Below are 22,860 nucleotides of genomic sequence, written 5' to 3' on the forward strand. Positions count from 1 at the left end.
TACCAAAAAAGACCCTTCCTTGTTCTGGAAATTCGGTCACTATGTCTTTTGACTCTCTCTCCCAGTTTTACTGAAGCGCCTCTCCAGGTTCTAGAGGGAAGCCTCTTGCTGCCTTTAAGGCCCTATCATGTTCAGAGCTCCATATATTGTACTATTTCTGTCTAACGTTGTCCCTCTCATCTCCAGGTTCAGGTCAGCTTTGAGGCCCCTTTCATTCTATTAATGTTATCTTCTTTATCTTCTTTTTTTTTTTTTTTTTTTTTGAGACAGGCTTTCCCTGTGTAGCCCTGGCTGTCCCGGAACTTGCTCTGTAGACCAGGCTGGCCTCAAACTCAGAGAGCCACCTGCCTCTACTTCCCTAAAAGCTGAGATTACAGGCCTGCACCACCACTGCCGCTCTTAGCATCTTTTATTATAGGGAGCTACTCCAGTTCCTCACACACGGTCAACACTCCACCACCAAACTGCGAAACTCTTGTAAAAAAAAAAAAAAAAAAAAAAAAAAAAAACAAAGGAAAGGAAAGGAAGGAAGGAAGGAAGAATGGAAGGGTGGGAAGAAGGGGGTTGAAAAAGAAGAGAAAAGAAAAAAGAAAAGAGACAAGATAAGACAAAGCCCAAGAGGGAAGCGAAACTGGAGGGTAGAGAGCTTTCAGCAAATTGCACGGAGTCCTTGGGGACCTGAGAGGTCGCATGGGGCCAGCCCACTCATCAAGAAAGACCGTCTCTTCCCCTCCGGATGTGAGAATCTGGCAGCCCTGATTTGTTTTGAAACAGGAAATGAAATTAAGGTGCTGTGATCAAAATAAACTACCCTGACCTCGCGCTCATGAATATTCAGCAAGCTGTTTAGGCTAGCGGTACCGCCTCTTACTTCCGGAGAGAGAGTGCGCAAGCGCCGCGGGAGCACACCTCCCTCCCCCTTCTGGCGCGCTCTTTTGTCGTCATCATGACGCGTGGCCGTCGGAAAGCGTTCGGGAAGAGAGAGGAAAGCTGATATGGCGAGTCCCGCTGCCACTTCTGTTAGACCGCCCAGGCCCAAGAAAGAGCCGCAGACCCTCGTCATCCCCAAGAATGCAGCCGAGGAGCAGAAGCTCAAGCTAGAGCGGCTCATGAAGAACCCGGTAAGTGGGAGTGGGCTCTGCGGCCCGGCCGAGGCCCATCCCCTTCACCCCGCCGCCAGACTGGGGAACGCTGTACTCAGTACCCCTAAAGCAGACCTGGGGTGAAGAAATCTGTCCTGCAGAGGGAGCTTTTGTCCTACAGCGCAGCTGCATGGAGGTGCTGTCCAGTCCTCCACACCCTCCTTTTTCTTAATTTTCTGTTTATGGTATTGTGCCTTCTATGCTTCTTACTGAATCGGCTCTGTAGTATAGGCAGAACTCATCACATCTGGGGTTCTCCTGCCTTATCTTCCCAACTAGTTGGGATAACAGCTCTGCGCTACTATTCAGTCACAGTCCTTTATACTTTAATATGAACCAAAGCGTTAGGAGCTGGGCATGGTGGCGCACACCTGCGGTCCCAGCACTCTGGTGGCTGACACCAGAAGTTTGCTACGAATTTGAGGCAAGCGTGTTCTACCTAGTGAGTTTCAGATCATCTAGACAATGAGGCCTAGCTCAGAAACCAACAAAAAACAGAATCGATGGCTTAACAAAAGTGTTCAACTTCTTCAAATAGCACCCCTTATTAAAAAGGCATTGGACGCCAAATTTGGACCACATCACTCTTTACCTCTCAACTGGGCCTCATAAAAACAGCTCATATCTTTGACTATAAGAGGTTGGCTTTCCTCTCAGTGACGTAGATTCCAGACTTGTGTAGCACAGGAGAACTCTGGCCCACGTAAGACCCCATGGTAAGGGGTTGGGGATTTAGCTCAGCGGTAGAGCACTTGCCTAGCAAGCGCAAGGCCCTGGGTTCGGTCCCCAGCTCCGAAAAAAAAAGAAAAAAAAATCCATGGTATACAGGATGAAGTAAGGCCAGGGCAGCAGAACATTCAGTCAGCTCCAGATTTGAGAAGCATGCTCATTTGAGTTAGTCATAAGAGATGTAGCTTCCGGGTTGGGGATTTAGCTCAGTGGTAGAACGCTTGCCTAGCAAGCGCAAGGCCCTGGGTTCAGTACCCATCTCCAAAAAAAAAAAAAAAAAAGAGATGTAGCTTCCTCAGCAAATGTTTATAGATGCTTTCCTGTTTAATTAATTGTTCCAGGACAAAGCAGTTCCAATTCCAGAGAAAATGAATGAATGGGCTCCTCGACCTCCTCCAGAATTTGTCCGAGATGTCATGGGTAATGTCTCTTATGGGTGTGTGTGGAGGGAGTATAATTTTTAAAGGGAAATATAAAACACTATTGTCTTTGCTTGCCAACTAGATCTTTGATAGGAAAAATATTGTCTTTACAGTGAGGGAGTGCTGTGTTTTATGATTTGTCACTAGATAATGGTTTCCCACTAATTCTTTTGGTTTGGTTTGGTTTCTCATGGTTAAACCATTTCTATTCTGAGGCTAAAAAGCTGGTAAAGGGCTACATGATCAGACAAACAGACCAGTCAGGGAAGATCTACCAGGCCCCCTCTATGCTAAAGGTGTTTGTTTTTTTTTTTTTTTTTTTTTTTTTTTGAGGTAGGGTCTGACTGTGTGGACCAGGCTGTTCTTGAACTCATACTCCTCATGCCTCTGCCTCCTAAGTGCTGGCACCAGACGCTTTCACCACTGTCCTAGTTAGGGTTACCGCTGTGATGAAACACCATGTCCAAAAGCAACTTGGGGAGGAAAGGGCTTATACTTCCATATCATAGTCCATCAGTGGAGGAAGTCAAGACAGGAACCTGGAAGCAGGAGCTGATGCAGAGGCCATGGTGGGTGTTCTTACTGGCGTGGTCGGCCTGCTTTCTTATAGAACCCAGGACCACCAGCCCAGCCATGGCACTACCCACAATGGTCTGGACTCTCCCCCACAATCACTAATTAAGAAAATGCTCTATAGGTAGAATCTTCTGGAGGCATTTTCTCAATCAAGGTTCCCACCTTTGACTTTAGCTTGTGTCAAGTTGACATAAAACTAGCCAGCAGAACCATTGTACCTGATTTTCTCATTCTTTGAAATGACAAATTATGCTTTTTAAAGATCTATTTGTGTGTTCTTGTGCACATGCATGTGTGCACACTGTGGTGCCTGTGTGGAGGTCAGAGGAGTCAGTTCTCTCTTTCCATCATATGGGTTCCAGTATGGAATTAAGTTTGTCAGGCCTGGCAGCAAGTGCCTTTACCCACAGAGCCATCCGTCAGCCTCCAGGTGTAAGTTTTTCTAAGTGAAAACACATTTGTTACGTAGCAGATTTAGGTTAACCTGTACTAAGTAGATGCAAATAGTTCAGAGACAGAGAGCTGGGCTGATACGCTGGCTCAGCAGGGAAAAGTGCTTGCCACAAACCCGATGGCCAGAGTAGGATCCCCTGGGTCAGGACTAAGTCCTGTGTTGTTCATGACCCCCGTATTCGTGTTGTGGTGCTCGTTCCTGCTCTACACATAAACAAATGCATAATGTCAGCTTTTGAAAAGGTCAGGCATAGTGTGTGCACTGGAATACAGTCTCTCAGAAGCTAGGGTAGGTAGAGCTCTGTTGGTTTGAGGCCTTCTTGATCTATATAGAGAGTTCCAGGCCAGCTAGGACTACATAGTGAGTCCCTATTTCAGTAAAAGGTAGGACTGGAAAGATGAGTTAACAGTTAAGTGTGTTTACTTGGAGCGAACCCTAGTCTAATTCCCAACATCCATATTGGCCAGCTCATAGGCAGTTACAGCTGCCTGTAACTCGAGCTCTGGCGCATCCAAACCCTCTTCTGGCCTCAGTGGGTATCTGAGTCCATGGACGCCTGCACTCGTGCACAAACCCATAGGCAGACACACATAAAAATCACTTTTTAAAAAGAGCCACCTCTGGGTGGTGATGGCACATGCTTTAATTTTAATACCAGTACTCAGAAGGCCGAGGCAGACGGATCTTAGTGAGTTCAAGTCCACAGAACAAGTTTCAGGGCAGCCAGGGCTGCACAGAAACATAAATAAATAAACAAACATCCACTTGACATTCCCTCATTCCACATGAAACATTCTAATACCAACTCTGAACCTCTCTATAGTCAAAACCATTTGTTTAAGAAAAACTGTTCTGGGCTGGAGAGATGACTCAGTGGTTAAGAGCACTGACTGCTCTTCCAGAGGTCCTGAGTTCAATTCCCAGCAACCACATGGTGGCTCACAACCATCTGTAAAGAGATCCGATGCCCTCTTTTGGTGTGTCTGAAGACAGCGACAGTATCCTCATATATAATAAATGAATAAATCTTTAAAAAAAAAAGAAAGAAAAATTGTTCCTACCCACTTCTTTTCACCTTCGGTATCAGAAGTTCATCAGCCGTTAGGAACCCAGCAGGTCACTTGTGAAATCATGGCGGGATGCTGAAAGTCCTCCCTGGATGGCGGGATGCTGAACTGAAGTCCGATCCTCTCATGATCACGTCACATAGAGCAGACGTTTGCTTCTCTTTTGAGCCAAGGGTTTGCTGTGTAGCTCACGTTGGCCCTGAACTCTCAGTCCTCCTGCCTCAGCCTCTCAGGGCTAGGTTAGTAGACTTGTACCACCACTGCAGCTTAGGGTGGGACTTTCAGTGACTTCATAGTCAGTGTTCCGACAACTCGTGTAACAACACCTACGATGGGCCCCGCACTATCCTTGCTACAGTGCAAGGGAAAGACCCAGGGCATGTAGTACCTTCCACTAGAGTTCTTAGCATCTCTTTGGCTTACGTGTAGCTTGTGTTGGTGACTGCATTCCTCCTTTGTGGTCCTAGAGACTAAACTCGGGACAAGTGCTCTGCTAGTGTGTTCGATCCCTAGGCCTCCTCATCTAGAACTCTGGATTCTCCTGGCTGTAGGTTCCAGTGCTGGGGCTGGCAGTGGAGAGTTCCACGTGTACAGGCACCTACGTCGGAGAGAGTACCAGCGGCAGGACTACATGGATGCCATGGCTGAGAAGGCAAGTGAGCCATGGAGCCTAGTGACTCTGGTCAGGCTTGGCACTGCGGGCTGCTCGCACTAGAACAGTGACCTGTAGGACTTTGCATGTGTATGGAAGGACACTGCACAGTCCTCCTCTCTCTAGGCCATTTGCCTAGTAACGGGACGGCAATGCGGGCTTCCACATGGTTGGGGATTTCCTCCTCTCTTTTCTCTGTTGGGCTGAGTGCAGACACTGAGAGGGTTTGAGTTTTCTTGGGGCTTACATTTCTTCATGTCAGGTGACAAGTAATGTGTTATTTTAAGAGTTTAAGAATTGCTTTAGAAATTGTACTCTAAGAACCATTAAGAGTACCAGGTGCAGCAGGCAGAGATGGCACACATCCTTAACCCCAGGACTCTGGAGGCAGAGGCAGGTGGATCTCTGAGTCTGAGGCTAGCCTGGTCTACAGAGTGAATTCTAGGACAGCCAGGGCTACACAGAGAAACCCTGTCTCAAAGAAAAAACAAGCAAAGTGCCAGTTGTGGTGATACACGCCTTTAATCCCAGCATTCAAGTGGCAGAAGCAGGAGGATCTCTGTGAGTTCCAGGCCAAACAGGGCTACAAACTAGAGACTATGACTCAAAAAACAAACAGTAAACAGCAGTAAAAAAAAAAAAATGCACCTTTGGGCAGATTGGCATGGACTTGTATTCCCAGGTTCTCTAAAGGCTCAGGGTAGAAGGTCAGCCTGGGCAACATAGTAAATCTTGTCTTAAAACTGCAACAAGAGGATGGCTGAGAGACGGCTCAGGAAAGTGCTTGTCCTGCAAGACAAGGACCTGACCTCAGTCTACACAACCCAGGTGGTTGGAGAAAGCAGCCAGGTGTGCTGGTGTCTGCTTATAATCCCATCACCGAGGGGATGGATTCAGGCAGATTCTTGAGCATTACTTACCACTAGCCTAGCCCGTGATCCTCAGGTCCCAAAAACAAGTCACACAGCTCCCTAGGAGTGGCGCCTGAAGTTGACCTCTGACTTTCAAATCATGTGCGCACGTGTGCTCTCACATATATGCCATCCTAAACACAGTTCTCATGCAGATGTGCAGACACACATAAACACACACAAAGCTGTTAAGCAGGCGTTGTGGGTGTGGCTTGGTGGTAAAGCTGGCGTGTGTGTGAGGCTTGGATTTAGTCCTCAACGCTGCAGAGTCACAGAGAGAGCAGAGGGTCAGTGAGCATCCTGGGTCTGCTTTACTCTGGCGTTTGTGGATGTGGGCCTCACTGAGCTGCCTTCAGGCTGAAGCTGGAGCTTCAGGCTATTCCATCTACCTCCTGTCTAGCCTCATGAGCACCACGGTTATAGACCATCTCTTTCCTGGGTTCTGTGGGCCCAAACTCATGTCCTTACATTTCATGGTGTTTCAAGAATGTTTGCGTTAGAGGGGACTAGGCACTATCTAGCCCCCCCCCCCCCCCAAGGTCCCTATAACAAACTAAATTCTCCCTGAGAACCAGTGAGTTCCTAGTGCTTATTTACAGATCATGGTGAGGAACTACTGATGAGAGCATGGGGGACCCAGAGGCACTGCACTGCAAAGTCCTTGCCCAATGTGAAAGATGGTTTCCCCTTAGCACAGAGAGAAGGCCTCTTTTCCACAGTCTTCCCAGCCTATATCCTGTAGCCCCTCCCGAGGACCTCAAGCCTATGGCAGAACTACATAAACTGGTTGGGAAGGATGGCTGGATACTCAGATGAGGGTCCTATGATCCTCCTGTCCCCTATTTCTGTGGTGAGTGTCAACAGTGAACAGGCACAGATGAATCAAGGATGGCGGCTGTTTGGCCTGGAGGACAGTGCACATTGAAGTTCTTTGCCCACTGAGCCTCCTCCCCATCCTTATCGTTCTGCTTCTTTAACCTAGGACTTAACTCCTAGACTGCGGTCCTCTAGTCCCCTTCCTCTCCCTGCTTTCCTCTCTGTCTTGCTTTCTCCCCTCCCTCCATTTATTGAATGCACCCACACCAGCTCCCACCCTAGTTTCTCTTGCAGGCCTCATCGTTCTTAAGTGTTGTCTCTGTTTTGCCATCTAGAGCCGAGCATTGATTACCTGTCCCGCCTGGGACAATCTTGTAAGGTTAAAGGGGCTCTGGGGACCTGTGTGATACATGGCACCCCTAGTGGTATGCCTTGGAGTTTGAACTCTTAAACGTAGAACCTGTCCAGCCCAAAGTATGTCTGAGTGATGGGGCAGTGGTTTGTTTTTTCAGCAAAAACTGGATGCAGAGTTTCAGAAGAGACTGGAAAAGAATAAGATCGCTGCAGAGGAGCAGACTGCAAAGCGCCGGAAGAAGCGGTAAGAGCTCTGTCCTGGGATCCTGGAAGCCTGCAGGCTGGAAATGGGAAAGCAGATGGTGGATAAGGCAGAAGTTCCCTAGCAACTGGCATTAGGCTAAGGGCGTACGGTCCCAGCCACTAGGTAGGTCGAGGCAGGAGGATTGTTTGAGCCAGGAGTTCAGTCCCTGGAACCTATATGGTCCTCAAGCTGGGCATGGTGGCACATGCAGGGGGAATCTCTGAATGTAGGCTAGCCTGGTCTACAGAGTGAGTTCCAGGAGAGCCAGGGCTACACAGAGAAGCCCTATCTTGAAAAACCAGAAAAGGAAGGAAGGAAGGGAGGAAGGAAGGAAGGAAGGAAGGAAGGAAGGAAGGAAGGAAGGAGAGAAAGAAAGAGAAAGAAAGAAAAGAAGGAAGAAAGACTACTAGCTAGAAAGATAGCTTAGCAGCCGATGGTGTTTGCTCCTTAATCCTGAAGACCAGAGTTCAGATCCCAGAGTTGACTCAGCACATCAAGCATCCTGCAAGTGCCAGCAACTACAGCTCCAAGGGATCGAGTGCCCTTTTTTTGCTTCCGTGTGTATACAAGTGCATGCACACTCACATGCACATGCACACACACACACACACACACATACAAGTCACATGAGAAGTTTCATTAAAAGCGTTTCATGGGGATCGGAGAGATGTCTCAGTGGTTAGGAGCACTGACTGCTCTTCCAGAGTCCTGAGTTCAGTTCCCAGCAACCACATGGTGGCTCACAACCATCTGTAATGAGATCTGATGTCCTTTTCTGGTGTGTCTGAAGACAGCTACAGTGTACTCACATACATAAATCTTTAAAAAGTTTCATAAATTCAATGTTCAGATGTAGAAAGGAAACCGAGGCAGGAGGAATGAAGTGCATGAGACCAACCCAAGCTACACAGAAAGACTGACTCAAAGGACAGACAGAAGCTAAGTGCAGAAGTGAGGGTGACACAGAAACCCACATAGTCACCAAGTTCCAGCTTGTGTCTTTGAGAGATCTGTAACAGGCTAAGGGACAATAAGGGATGTGTGGCTTCTGAGGTATTGCAAGAGATCACTCCTCTCAGCCTTGCTTCTCTTGGGGCCTGCCTACCCATAGACCCTGCAGGTTATATAACTGAACTTTGTGTTATCTATTCTGAGAGTTTTTCCTTCCTTCCTTTCTTTCTTTCTTTTTTTTTCTTTCTTTCTTTTTAAAAAATCTTTATTAGATTGCTAGAATTAAACATAAAACCACATTCTAGGAGAGCTTAGGAAAACAACTTTTTTTTAAAGATTCACTTTATTTTTTAGTTCTGTGTGTCTGGGTGTGGGTATGTGCTCGTGAGTGCAGTGTCCGGGGAGGCCAGAAGAGAGCAGCAGATCCTCTGGGGCTATGGTTACAGGTGGTTGTAAGTGCCCAACAGCACAGGTGCGGGACCTCTGGAAGGGCAGCAGGAGACATAAGCCACTGAGCAGTCTACTTAGACATTTGTGTGGGGGGGTTAATGTGTGTGGTGTTGGGGGGGGAGTGGGGCTGGCACATGTGTGGAGGTCAGGAAGACTCCTTTAATTTTTAGTGTTTCTTTTTGTTTCATTTTGTTTTTTTTTTTTGTTTTTTTTTTGTTTTTGGTTCTTTTTTTTCGGAGCTGGGGACCGAACCCAGGGCCTTGCGCTTCCTAGGCAAGCACTCTACCACTGAGCTAAATCCCCAACCCCTGTTTTTGAGTGTGTGTTTTTTTTGAGATGGAGTTTCCCTTTGTAGCCCTGGATGTCCTGGAGCTTACTGTGAGGACCAGGTTTAAACTCAGAGATCCACCTGCCTCTACCTCCTGAGTGCTGTGATTAAAGGTATGTGTGTGTGCATACGTGCACGCACACGTATATACACACACACATCCGCTCCGCTTGTCTCACTTGTCTATTCTTTGAGACAGGGTTTCACTGTGTCTCACAGGCTGACCTGGGAAGGCTGTGTCATTTATATGTCTGTGCGGCTTTGCACATCTGCATGTGGATGCTCATCGGGGCTGGAAGAGGAGCTGGACTGCAGGCAGGCAGGAGTTGTCTGACAGATGCGGGGGCTGAACCTGGGTCCTCTAACCATTGAGCCATCTCTTCAGCTCCTGTTTCTGTCACATGTGCTGTTATAAAGACAGCATAAATAGATGTTCGTTTTTTCTTTTTTCTTTTCTTTCTTTTTTTTTTTTTTTTTTTTTTTTGGTTCTTTTTTTCAGAGCTGGGGACCGAACCCAGGGCCTTGCGCTTCCTAGGTAAGCGCTCTACCACTGAGCTAAATCCCCAACCCCGATGTTCGTTTTTTCAAAACAGCCACTAAGATAACCACTGTCTCTGTCTTCCATGCGTAGGCAGAAGTTAAAAGAGAAGAAGTTACTGGCAAAGAAGATGAAACTTGAGCAGAAGAAACAGAAGGAAGGTGAGTCGTGTCCACGTTTCTCTCAGTGCCAGTCACCTCACTGAGGTGGCAGTGGCAGCAACCATAGCAGCGAAGAGTTGACATTACTAACTGCAGGTGTCAGAAAGCCACATGGTGGAGCCAGGCATGGTGGCACACACCGTTAATCCCAGCACTGTGAGCAGAGGCTGGCATCAAGTTTGAGGCCAGCCTGGTCTACACAGTGAGTTTCAGGACAGCCAGGGCTACACAGAGAAACCCTGTCTCAAAAGAACCAAAAAGAAAAGCCAGCCAACTGGCAAGGCTTGAGCAGAGAGGAAAGCTGCCCGCCCAGAGTGGCTAATGGGCGGCTTACTGCATTCAGGTTCCCATGTAGTCCCTCTACCCTGTCCTCGCACTGCCTTCCCTCAGCTACCTCCACTGCCCTCCAGTTGTTCTCTGCCTCTTTTGTTTCCCAAGAGGAAGGATTGAAGGTCTCTCCCATCATTTGGAGCAGAAGCCTTTTGTTTTGTTATATATACTACATATACACACACACATGTGCTTGTACATGTGTGCACATGCCCATGGAAGCCAAAGGCCGATGTCAGGCTCCACTTTAAATTGCTGGACTTCACTGTAAACCTGGATTTGATCACTGATTTGGCTGGGTTGGCTGCTAGCGAGCCCCAGGGAGCCTCCTTTCTCTGTCTCCCTGGAGCTGGGATTACTGCCATGCTTGCTTTTCCCATTCGTGCTGGGGATCCACGCTCAGGTCCTTATGCTAGCCAGGCAAGTGCTTTGACTGGCGGATCCCGCTCCTAATCCTCTTGGGTCTTAGTTTTTGTGACAGGGTCCATGCAGCCAGCCTGGCTTGGTCTCACTATGTGGCGAAAGTTGATTCTGAACTTTCCACTCCACCTTCTAAGAGCAGGTGTTGGGCCTTGCCTTCTACTCTGTGTGAGTTTTAAGGATCAAAGTCAGGTCAGGCGTGACAGCAAGAGCCTTCACCCACTGAGCCATCTTACCAGCCCTATCTATTGTGATTTTATTTGTGTTTTATTATTTGTTGTTTTGTTTTGCTTGATGTAGTCTCAGGTAGCCCAGGCTGGCCTTGCACTCCTGACCCTCCTACCCCTACCTTCCAAGTGTGTGATTACAGACCTGCACGCTTGTGTATTTCTAGCTCCGTGCCCTTCGTAGACTTCATGCTGCTGCTCTATGGACTCCCGAACACAGGCCGCTCTCACAGCCCACTCAGTGTCTCTCCACCTTAGACAGGACGTAGGAGTGTCTCTCCGGAGACGTTTCTTCACTCTTGCATATATTTTGGCAAATTGGGTGGAAAAAAATTGTTTCTGTTCATTTGCAGTTCCTAATTGTCTAACCACAGACTATCTCTTCCCCCATGATGTTTCCATTTGTGGCGGCTCCTCCCTTGTGAATTTTGTCTCAGTGACATGATTTACAGGGAACTTCAAAGCTCCCATTAGATTCTAATATCTGCTTCCCATTTCTTTGCTGCAGTTTCTACCTTCCCATCCATTTTAAAAATATTTTTTGTTTCTGTTATGTTACTTTTGAGACGGGGTCTGTCTGTGTAGCCCTCCCTGGCTTTCCTGGAATCATTCTACCGCAGGCTGGCTTGGCGCTCACAGAGATCCGTCTGTGTGCTCAGATTATAGCAGCCTCACCATGCCTGACTACTTTCATTTCAAGACTTGGCTACTCTTACAGTCTTAAAATTTTTAAGCCAGATAGATGCTGTCTCCCTTTGCTTTCTGTAACGGTGATAAAACAGCATGCCCAAACAACTTGGGTTTTTCAGCCCACAGTTGTACACTAGCATGAAGGGCCCAGAGTTGGAGCTCAAGCAGGGAACCAATGTGGAGGTCCCAGAGGCGGCTTCTTGCTGACTTGCTTTCCATGCTCGCTTGGCTTGCTTTCTTACACCCAGGACTGTGTAGAAAGACTGCCACCCAAGTAAGGTCTGCCCTTCCAGATCCCACAGGCAAGTCTGATGGAGGCGTCTTCACAGGTGACCCTGACGTATGTCATGAAAAAACCACCAATCACAGCTGCTTAGTTCCCTTGCCTTGTGTGTCTCGGCCTTGGCCCCTGGTGTGTCAGCCTTGGGCCCTCCTCTCCCCAGGCCTTGCCTTGTTCAGTTGAGCTTTCTGGGTCTTCAGAAGCCGGGTTATTTTTCAGTGTATCCTGCACACTAGGTTTTCTGAATGACATCTCTCGAGGCTATGGTCTTGTTTCTATTTCTAGTGGGTCATTAACTTGGCTGTGTTCAGTGAACAGGTTCTGGCCTTCCTGTGTGTTGTGGTTCTGCCTCCAAGTCACCCAGAGTATTTGTCGCGCTCTCCAGGTATGACTCGAGTGCCACCTGGTGACCAATCTAGGTTAGTTCTTTTGAGTGCAGTGACGAGGATGAGGCACACCTCAGGGTTACAGCTGCACCTATGTCACGGAGCATGCATACTAACGTCTGTCCTTCTGGCAGAGCTGTGCAGTGGCAGGAACATAAGAGGTTCATTGTTGTTGCTCTGACCCCAGTGGGCGTTGAACATGCAGCACAGGACTCCTTCGTTGTCTGTTCATTCTGGTATGGGTGTTTTCACTCACACATGAAAGTCAGGGCACAGCGTTCAGGAGTTGGTTCGTGCCTTCCACCTTTTATACTCCTTCGGCCTCTGCACTGCATCAGGGCTGCTTGAAACAGGTTGGAGGCTAGGTATGCCTCAAGGCCAGCATGGACTACTGTGAGACCCTGTTAAAATAGAAGCCGAAGAGGGGAACCCCACTTGTGTTCCAGCTGTCTGAGCACCCCATTAATCCCAGCACTGGGGAGGCAGAGGCAGGCAGGTCTAAGTTCAGGCCAGCCTGCTCTACAGAGCAAGTTCCAGGATAGCCGGGGCTACATAGAGAAACCCTGTCTTGGGGGAAAAAACCCTTGCTTCAAATGTTTGGCCTGGGGATGTAGCTCAGTTGTAGAGTGCTTACCTAACGTACAAGGAGCCTGGCTTCCATCCCCAGCACTGCATAAAAACTGGTCCCTGGTCATGGGTATCTCTGGTCTCAGCACTCAGGAAGCAAGAGGGTGAGAAGTTTAAGGTTATCCTCTGAACTGCATTGAATAAATGGCGTCATTGGCACCAAGCATGGACCACCTGTGCATATCAAGAAATGCCTCGTTGTGTGCACTCTTTATTGGTGAACAGAGTGGAAATGAGTCCACAGATCTTCCGCAGTGGCTTACTTGCCTGTCTTCCCACCTTTCTGATTATGTCCTTATTTTTATTTTGTGAGAGAGTAAGATTTTCTAGTTGCCTGGTTGAAGTGAATAGAAGTTAATGTAGTGCTGCCCGAGTGTATCACAAGGTGGCCTCAGCACACCACAGAACTCCTGCTGGGTTGGCAGTCACCCCTCTGAAGCTCTCTGATTCTTCTTAAAAAGGGGTTGGGAGCAGGGCAGGAAGGGCAGCTGTGCTCTGTAGTAACTCAGCACCCTGCAGTGTGGAACACGTGTTTGAATGACAGCACCTGGTTGGCAATGAGCATCCCAGTGATGTGTCTGAACCACAGTTTCACTTCGCTAACACAGCTGCCTCCCAAGGGACTCTGGGGTGATTTAAAGGCTCTCTGTCACTGGACACAACTAGAGCTCTGCAGACTCAGTGCTGGCTATGCCTTGGGCTCGGGTTCTCTTTGTCAGGAGGGCTCAGCCGCTGCTGCCTAGTACATCAGAAGCAGCCATCTCCTCTGACTATTGCGTTAAAGGTGTCTCCTGGCACTGCCAGATGTCCCCTAATCAATAGGACATAGGATTCCCTTTGAGTTAGATATGTTCCCTAGAGGCAGTCTGTCTGGGTGGCTCCTAGTGTGTGCTTTAGGCCAACGTTCAGAGCCACAGGCTTAAGTGTAGTGAACTGGAAAGTCATGTTCTTTGTCCTCTGATCACAAAGCCATTGTCTTCCCAGTTTGCGAATCTTAGAAGACGTTGAAGAGGTGTGCAGAATGGTAGTCACCTGTAACCCTTACTAAGAACAACAGCTAACGATTGCTGGGTTTTGCTTTCAGTTTCTCACGCATGTGCCCTGTTTTCGTTGGCACAGAACTGTTGAATTCACTGCCGAGCTTGTACCACAGGCTGTTTCCCGTGACCTTGCAGCAGTTCCACAGTACTAGGGGGCTTTTGTTTTGCTCTGCTTTGGGGCAGAGGGTATTTTGTTTTGTTTGTTGCTTGTCCATTCAAGCTGGGCAAAAACAAAAACCCTGTCATCTTCAGTTGCACTCAACTGGTATGTCTGTAGGTTGAGTAAAGTTTCCCAATGGGCCCCACTGGCTCAGCAGGTAAGGGTGCTCACCCACAAGCCTGTGGACCGAAGTTCAATCCTCAGGCCCCCACGGAAGAAGGAAAGGACCCCCTCAGTTTGCTCTCTGACCCCTACACATGTATCATAACATACATGCCTACACAAACACAAAAATAAATAAATATTATAATATAATAAATCTTTGAGTCCTGGATTTAAAGTGTGAACTAAACTGTGTGAACTAAATAGTAGAGAGTATTGAAAGGTGGGGCTGGTGAGACAGATGACTCGGTGGGTAAATGACTTGCCACCAAGCCTGAGGACCAAGTTCAGTACCCAGGACCCACAGAGTAGGAGAGAACTGACTCCTGGTTTCCACGTGTGCTTTGGCACACACACATGCACAGTAGAGAAATCAATATTTAAAAAGTTGTGGAAGGAAATAATTAAAAAGTAAATATCAGAGCAAGTTTGGTACTGTGATTCCAGCACTGGGGACTTGCCCGGAGTTTGAGGAGAGTATAGACTGTTAGAAGATCTTGTCTCAAATCCCCAATGCCAAAACACCCTCCTCCAAAAAGATTACCATTCCTTCCTAATGTTTTGGGGGAGTATTTTGTTTTAGACCGGTCGTCTGTGCTGATTTGAATGAGAATGGCTCACAGAGGCTCATGTGTTTGAATGCTTGGCCATCAGTTAGTTAGGTATGACCTTTCTGGGTAGTCAGTGTGTCCATCTCAGAAGAGGAGGATTTGTTGTTGGGCGTGCGCTGAGAAGCTGGAGCTAGGCCCAGGCCGTCTGTCTCTCTGCCTGAAGCTCAGGACGCAGATGCTCAGCTGCTGTCAGCACCCCCTGTCTGCGTGCCAGCCTGCTCCCTGCCATGGTGATCGTGGACTGCGCCCCAGAAACTAAGCAAGCCTCCATTTAGATGCTTTCCTTTGTAAGAGTTGACTTGGTCATGGTCTCTCCACAGCAGTAGAACCCTGACTGAGATTGGGTCTTTGTTCGTAGCCCTGACCGGCCTTGAACTCACAGTGGTCTGCCTGCCCCTGGCTCCTAGCACTGGGATTTGTTGTTTGTCTTGTTTGTTTTTTCAGACAGGGTTTCTCTGTATAATCCTGTCTGTCCTGGACCAGAATGGCCTTGAACCTGTTCTGCTTCTCAAGAGCTGGGATTAAAGGCATATAGCGCTGCCACCTGGCCAGATTTTTTTTTAATTAATTAATTTATTTATTTATTTTAAGTTTAAGGCCGATTTCAAATTTACTGTGTAGATAAGGATGGCTTTGAACTTGTGATCCTCTTCCCTCCACCTCCCAAGTGGTAGGATTACAGCTGTGTGCTTCCGGGCTCAGGGTTTTATGCACATATATGGTTTTGGGGTTTGCTTGAGGTGGGGGTGCTCTCTTTTTTTTCTTAGGTTTTATTTTTATGTGTGTGGGGGGGTTACTGTTTGTAAGTATGGACATAGGAGTGTAGGTGCCCACAGAGGCTAGGCGAGGGCATTCTTCTCCTTAGAGTTGGAGTTAGAGTTGAGAGTCATCTCTGTGGGTCCTAGGAAATGAATTAAGGTCGTGTGGAACAGTAGTAAACGTGCTTAGCTGCTGAGCCATCTCCGGCCCTCACACCTTCTTTACGTAGGCTTTGCTTTATAATGTTTTGCTAGGCTTGAACCCAGGGATCTGTTCATGCTAGGCAGGCAGTCTACCACCAAGCTGCATTGGGATGATGATGTACAGTTCTCATGCACCCACTTTCCCGTTTAACGCCTGACCTCATTACAGTTAGTACCCAGGGTCCTCTCCTCCCCTTGGCTTCCCTTCTTCCTATTGCAGAATTCAGACAGAGCCCGACAGTGTGCTCAGTCACCGTGTGACTGTAGATGCCATTGGCTGGGACAGCTGCTCAGACTTAGCTGGGCCAGTGTCACAAGGCATCCTCCACTGAGGTTTGACTGATGTCTCCCATGTGGACTGGAGCTGCTGGAGCATGTCGCACTGTCGTCAGACCACTGACATGTCCAGACTGGACGGTGTGGTGACTAACGTGACCACTTGTCGGTGTTGCCTCGTCCCAGCTCACTGCTGTTGGTGCTCATGTTGGCCACACCACAGAGGCAGTAGTTATCAGATCTGCTCACTAAAAACTCTCTGCTCCTCCTCCAAGTAATGTACTGTGAAGAAAGTCTCCCATGGGCGGCGCATACCTAAAGAATTGAGGTCTGGTCAGGTGCCTGCAGCCTGAAGGCAGAGTTCTGCAAACATCCAGTTAGGAGGCAGTCTCTCTGTCTACCTAAGTGTTTGTGAGACTGACTGTGTGTGACCCAGTCTTTCTTTACCTTGTTGGAATTGTCTGTTGTCCCTGTGTTGAAGCCCCGTCATTGTGTGCCTGCCTACCACAAGTTACCAGCACTTCTTATCTTCTGTACTGTAAGATACTCCAGCCTCTTCTGGAGGGCTTCCTGCCCTCAACCTAGCAGGGGTGAGGGTCTAAAATAACTGTTATCTTTTGTTGGCGCAAGATCACGGGGAGGAGAGTAGAAGGAATCACTCATCTTTGACTGGCAGTTCTGTTGTGCGAGTGTCCTAGAGTGTGTGCCTATTGGTGGCTGTGACATTGCTAGGTGATGCAACCTGGTGGGCCCACCATCATAACGATATCCTCTGGCAGTCGATAGGATCACTGTGCAGCTTATGGAGATGTGTGTCCTGAGCAATGCCTAGATACATCCGTGGGTACTAGTTGGTAACCATCTGTCCACAGGAGGTTAATCATGAATTTCCGTTGACGTGTCCAGCGCTCCTGTATCATCAGTGGGTCATTCTGGCTTTCTCCGCCTTACTATCTGTCCCACATCCAGCACGCTGTTCACTTGGTTATGTTACACTGGTTGAGCATCACTATGGGAAGCAGCGGCTTACACCAGAGCACAGAGGCCCTTTTCTTTCTTAGATTTTTCAATTTTATGTATGAGTGTTCTATATGTGAACTACATGCATGTCTGGTGCCCACAGGGGTCCAAAGATTGGGTCAGATAACCTGGAACTGGAGTTAACAATGGTTGTAAACCACTGTGTGGGGACTGGGAACCCAACCTGAGTTCTCTACGAGAGCATCCGGAGCTCTGAAGTACACTCTCCCAGTCCCATCACATGGGTCTTGTCCAATGCATAGTATCGTGAGTCCAGCAGTCGAATATACAAAGTAGTTTCACTGTCCTGAAAAGTCCCTGGTGAGTCAGCTGAGACCTCCCCCGCCTCTTTCCAGCCAGCTCCCGCCCACTCTCCTGCTCTCAGGCAGGAGGGGCTGGGGACACGTTCTCTATGCTGTTCTGTGGGCCAGCTTAGCTGTGCCATAGTGCTAGCAGCAGTGTTAGAAAATGCTAGAAGCTTAAGAGCCACCCATAAGGTATCAGGAGAGGGGGTTGGGGATTTAGCTCAGTAGTAGAGTGCTTGCCTAGCAAGCGCAAGGCCCTGGGTTTGGTCCCTAGCTGGGGGGTGGGGGTGGGGGGAGGTATCAGGAGAGGAGTCCTAAGCCATTTTTGAGGGAAAAATGTCAGGAGACTGACATTGACGTTGTGGACACAGCCCCTTGCTTCATGGACTTTTGTTTGTACATAGCTTTAAAGACCCTGTGCCGTCTGCAGTGAGAACCTGAGGCTCAGGCAGGGGAGGTTAGCAACTCAGTGGGAGATGTGAAAGGCCTGGGTGTCTTTCATGTACCCATGTAAGTATTGATATAGGTGATAGGGACCATACACTCATCAGACCTGGTTTTGGGGTGGTGGGTTCTAATGTGTACAGCCAGGGCTTTTTGGTCAGACGGGGGTGCTCCTCTGAGAGCAGTGCAGATCGCTTTTGTGGCAGACCTTCCAACAGAGACATTGGGCACTTACTGGTAAGCACAAAGGCCACCTCTGGCTCTGGGCGGCTGGTGCCAAGGAGCAAGTATCCCTCAGCTCTCCTTCTCTTTTTTTGGGGGTGTGGGGGAGCTGGGGACCGAACCCAGGGCCTTGCACTTGCTAGGCAAGCGCTCTACCACTGAGCTAAATCCCCAACCCCTCTCCTTCTCTTTTTGAGGCAGGATTTGCCGCCCAAGCTAGCCTCAAAGTCACAATGTTACTGAAGGTAACCTTGAACTTTCCTGCCTTCATTTTGAAAGGGTTGAGATTATAGGCATAGCTTCAATGTATAGACTCTCTTCCTCATGTAAAATCCCCTTACCTCTCTGTCACACCGATCTGCTTATGACTTGAATGTTGTGTGCTTACAGAACCCAGTCAGTGCCAGGAACAGCAAACCAGCAGTTCTGAGGAGGCATCTGGAGCAGAGGAGGAGGAAGAAGAGCCCAGCGTCGTCATCATGGGGCGATGAGTTTGAGCAGTTGTGAGCCCAGCTCATTCTGTGACCAGCCTCAGAAAAGAAAAGGCTGTATGTGACCCAGCTGCCAGACTGGCTTTGTTGGGAGAAGGCAGGAGCCTCCTGGAGCCCTGCCTGCCTGCCTGGGGAGCAGAGGGAGGGAGCGTCCCTTAGACATTTGCAGACATTGCCTACTGTATCCTGCCCTGCTCTTGCTGAAGGGGAGTAAGTGCCTCACCTTCGCCTGGCGCCTGTTCCCTTCTGCTTGAACAGCAGTGAGCTCTGGGCTGGTCTCTGTGAAGAGAATATTTATTTAGTAAAGAGCAGAAAACCTATAGGTCTTGTCCATACGTGCAAGATGTGGATTACCAAAGCCTCAGTGAAGCCATGAGATGACAGAGATTTGGCAGATCATCTTGTGCAGACCTTCTTCTAGACCTACTCCCCAGGCACATGGGCTTGGCTCTTCAGGTGCACAGCCCTGTTGTTTATGAAGCGGTTGGATCGGAAGCCAAAGATCAGTGCCCACCCAGCAGTTCCTAAAACAAGTATGAGCCAGACGGGGCCTTCAGTAAGGGCAGGAGAGAAGGTCCAGGAAAACCGAGTGTCCCAGAGAACTGGGAGACAGAGACACATACCGGCCAAAAGCCTTCCTCTGTCCTAGACAGCCCAGGGACCAGAGAGGGTAGAACTCTTAGGTATCAAAAGTCTTCCTGTCGGGTTGGGGATTTAGCTCAGTGGTAGAGTGCTTGCCTAGCGAGCGCAAGGCCCTGGGTTCGGTCCCCAGCTCCGGAAAAAAAAGAAAAGGAAAAAAAAAAAAGTCTTCCTGTCACCAGGATTTGGAGGCAGCCAGTCCTACCACTGAGTGTCCTCGAGTGACTGGTTCAAACCTGCTGTGTGTACTGGCAAGCAGCACCCACAGGGTATGGAGGACCAGGCATCCTGCCAGGGAGGAGAGCGGTGGCCCAGGACTGCCTGCGTCCTCAGGCCATCGGGGCAGCAGGCAGTTTCTGGTTTTGGGGTCTGGAATATCTCCAGCTTCCGAGTGTGCTGTGCGCCTTTTATGGGTGTTGGTAGCATTTTGAATGAACGGAAAGTAGAATATCTTCTACTTTTTAAGTTTGTTGTTGTTTCTCAACAGCTCATTTGTTTACAGTGTATTGGGACCGTGTTTACTCACGTTCTCTTACCACCACCACCCCCAGCTGGGCCCCTTTTCCCCACAGATCCCCCTCCTGCTCTCCCGCTGAGTTTCTCTAGGTTTGCTGAATGAGCTGGAGTGGTGAAATGTGGGAACCTCCCACAGGAGAAGGTGAATCCCTCTCCTTTTACTTCCGTAGCACAGATTCCATGGTCCCGTTCTGAGCCATGTGACATCTGTGCAAGCCTCTGTCCCTTTAGCAGTTTGAGTCACATGAGATGTTCACATCTGTTAGGACTGGTGTTGTGCTTATGTGATTGTTTTTAGTTCTCCCTTTACCCATCTGTGTTATGGGTCTTGCTCTGAACCTGCAGCCTAGACCTCTCAGGCTTTGCTCCTGTGGGATGAGGGCTGCCGAGCAGCAGGGCTGGGCCTAAAAGCCTTACCCTCTGCTGCCTCAGAGCTTGGGACAAGTCCATTCCTGCCTCTGCTGGTTTGCCTGGCCCAGAACTGCACTCAGCACATGTGTCCAGCAGCTTGGGAATGACTAAACCGAAGGACTCCAGGCTGACTGCTGACGTCGAGGAGGAAGCATCTGGGGGAGAAGCTTCTGGCTAAGGGGTTATCAGTCCTCTAGGTTAGCTGACTCTGGGTCTGTCTTCAGACTGTTAATTTGCTTAGGGAAATGGAGCAATTAGGTAGCGTCACTGAGGCGGGTGGGTGATGTGCCAGCCACCCCAAAGCCACAGAGAGGAGGACCACGCAGTTAGGTGTTTGTAGGGCTCATGGGTAGAGAGAATCCTGGCAGCAAACTCCAGGCCCTCGATAGCATAGCTGTCTGAGGAAGCCTCAGAGTATGGCCATCACACCCCAAACATAGCCAGTCTCTCCTGACCTCAGAAGCTGAGCACTCTTGTCCTGGGCTCCTTAGGAGGCACAAATGTCTTTGAGGGTCCTGATTCACCCTTTTCATTCACTCTCAACAGCCCTGTCCTAAGCACTTTGTTTGACACCCTGGTCTAAATGTAGAATGTTCTTTACCCTTCTGTTAGATCTTTCATGGGGTTTCCCAAATAAGGTTTCTGTTGTTATAGATAGTGGTGCTGGGGTTGAACCAGCCACTGTGACTAGGACCATCATGGGTGTGCTGTCCTGGGGAGAGCTGCTGGTAGCCTCACTTCAGCAGGAGAGGGTGCCTGGTACTGTCCAGGCTGAAGACGTGTGTGTGTGTGTGTGTGTGTGTGTGTGTGCGCGTGTGCGCGCGCACGCGCGCGCGCACGTGCATATGTATGTGGGCTTTTGTTTGTGTGACGCTGTGTGGTGATGAACATGTGCATACATTCCAGAGGCCAAAGGGCATCACTGTCATGCTCCACATTACTCCCTAAAGATGGGGTCTCAGCCTGGAATGAGTGGTGGCAGGCCCTTGCAATTCTCTTCTCTGACCCCCACAGCACTACGGTTATGGGTATGCATAACCAGCTTTTTAGTGGGTGCTGGGGACTTGAACTCATGTCTTCATACTTCATATTCACTCTTACACAATAGGCCATCTCCTCAGTCCTTGTATAAACTATAGTAAGGAGCTGGAGAGGTGGCTCAGCAGTTAAGAGCATTTACTGCTCTTTCAGAGGACCCATGTTTAGTCCTCAGCACCCATATAACAGCTTAGAACCACCCATTACATTAACCCCAGGACCTGGCACCCTCTTTTAACCTCCATTGGCACTAAGCATGCATGTGGTGTACAGACGTACAGACAGGCAGGCAGACAAAACACAAAATCTACTAGAGCTGATCCCCATTTATGCATGGAGTCCATATTGTAAATTGCCTACTCATTAAAATTGGTGTGTAGCCCACAAATCCATGCTTGCACACATGTCAAAAAGTCTTAGTGGCCTGTCGACACATTCCCAGCTAAGGCTGAGAAGTCAACCCCACTTCTGGTTTTAGTTCATATTCTCCGTGTCCTTCCCATGGTCTGTCTAGTGCCCAGTGTTCTGTGGCTTTTGGGTCTGTTGGCAGAGTTGCTGTTTAAAAGGTCTCTCCGGGCATTGTGCTAGGATACCTCAGAGCAGGAAGTCTGAGGCATGACTAGTGGAGGAAGTATATTTGATCAGCTTCCTGCAGCATGCAGTATGGCCGCACTGCTGTCTGAGCCTCGTGCTCATGAGTCAGTGGGGAAAGGTAAATGGCTCAGCTGGTAATGGCTCTGCTCAGCGTGCCACTCTGATCCCTGGAACCCATGTGACAGAAGGAGAAAACTAACTCCCAAAAGTTGTCCTCTGACTTCCACACATGCAAATAAATAAAGTAAATGTAATTATATTTATGTCTTTATTTGGTTTTTGAGGCAGCATTTCTCTGTGTGGCCCTGCCTGTGCTGGAACTGGCTTTGTAGATCAGGCTGGCCTCAAATTCACAGCGATCTGCCTGCCTCCCATGTGCTGAGATTAAAGGAATGCATCACAAATAAATGTAACTTTAAAAGTAAGTATGGAGACTTCAAGCAACCACACTCACAAAGAGGTATATTGTGTCAGTCGGCTTTTGGAAATGTGGTTGGAGGCTTGGAAAACTCAACCCCGAATCAGGGTTTAGTACTCAGGAATGCAGAGTTGATGTGAGTTAGAGTATAAGTGTCAGCTGTGTGCGTGCGCATGTGCACTCACGTTCCTCTGCAGAGCGTGTGAGCGTTCCCATTGCCCCCGTGCCTTGCTGCTCTAATTCCCACAGCTCAGCCCAGTCCGCCTACTTTTCCCACTTGTGCTTTACCTGCGTGATTTTTTTTAAGATTTATTCTATTATATATATATATATATATATGTATGTATGTACACTGTAGCTGTCTTCAGACACACCAGAAGAGGGCATCAGATCTCTATCCAGATGGTTGTGAACCACCATGTAGTTGCTGGGAATTGAACTCAGGACCTCTGGAAGAGCAGTCGGGGCTCTTGACCACTGAGCTATCTCTCCAGCCCCCTACCTGTGTGATTTTGGTGCATCTCCGCCCCTTAGGCCTTCAGTGTGACCTGCCTTTTCAGCAGCCATTTCTTCAAATATGGATAGCACAGAAACCTGCCTCCCATGCTTGCTACCAGCCCACTCCAGCTGGATGTGGTTCGTCTGTGTACTAAACATCATCTGTCGCCAGCAGCAAACAGGAAGTAGCAAGGACCCTGTCTCCATGAGCCTCTAAGCCTGCTCCATATCCTCTCTTTAAGGCTGACTCCCAGTGTCCTGGTTTTCACCCTGTACTAGTACTTGTCATCTTGATACA

General features: G+C 48.7%; 1 protein-coding gene and 1 long non-coding RNA gene across 3 annotated transcripts; one reads left to right on the forward strand and one right to left on the reverse strand.

Annotated features, from left to right (window-relative positions):
• The first annotated feature begins 961 nt into the window (after positions 1–961).
• Prkrip1 (PRKR interacting protein 1) lies at positions 962–21,905 on the forward strand. Of its 2 annotated transcripts, NM_001098793.1 has the most exon segments (6): positions 962–1,121; positions 2,213–2,291; positions 4,942–5,042; positions 7,282–7,367; positions 9,728–9,795; positions 18,348–19,234. In NM_001098793.1, coding segments are annotated over 6 exon segments (561 nt in total). In that variant the 5' UTR covers positions 962–995; the 3' UTR covers positions 18,449–19,234.
• LOC148002283 (uncharacterized) lies at positions 16,082–19,226 on the reverse strand. The gene is made up of 2 exons (XR_015634740.1): positions 18,117–19,226; positions 16,082–17,464 (listed from the first exon to the last, which is right to left on the reverse strand). It is a non-coding gene; the product is annotated as an uncharacterized LOC148002283 (long non-coding RNA).
• Positions 21,906–22,860: the final 955 nt, after the last annotated feature.

The sequence above is a fragment of the Rattus norvegicus genome, chromosome 12, assembly GCF_021556685.1.
Source record: "Rattus norvegicus strain SHRSP/BbbUtx chromosome 12, alternate assembly SHRSP_T2T, whole genome shotgun sequence".
Classification (NCBI taxonomy): Eukaryota; Metazoa; Chordata; class Mammalia; order Rodentia; family Muridae; genus Rattus; species Rattus norvegicus.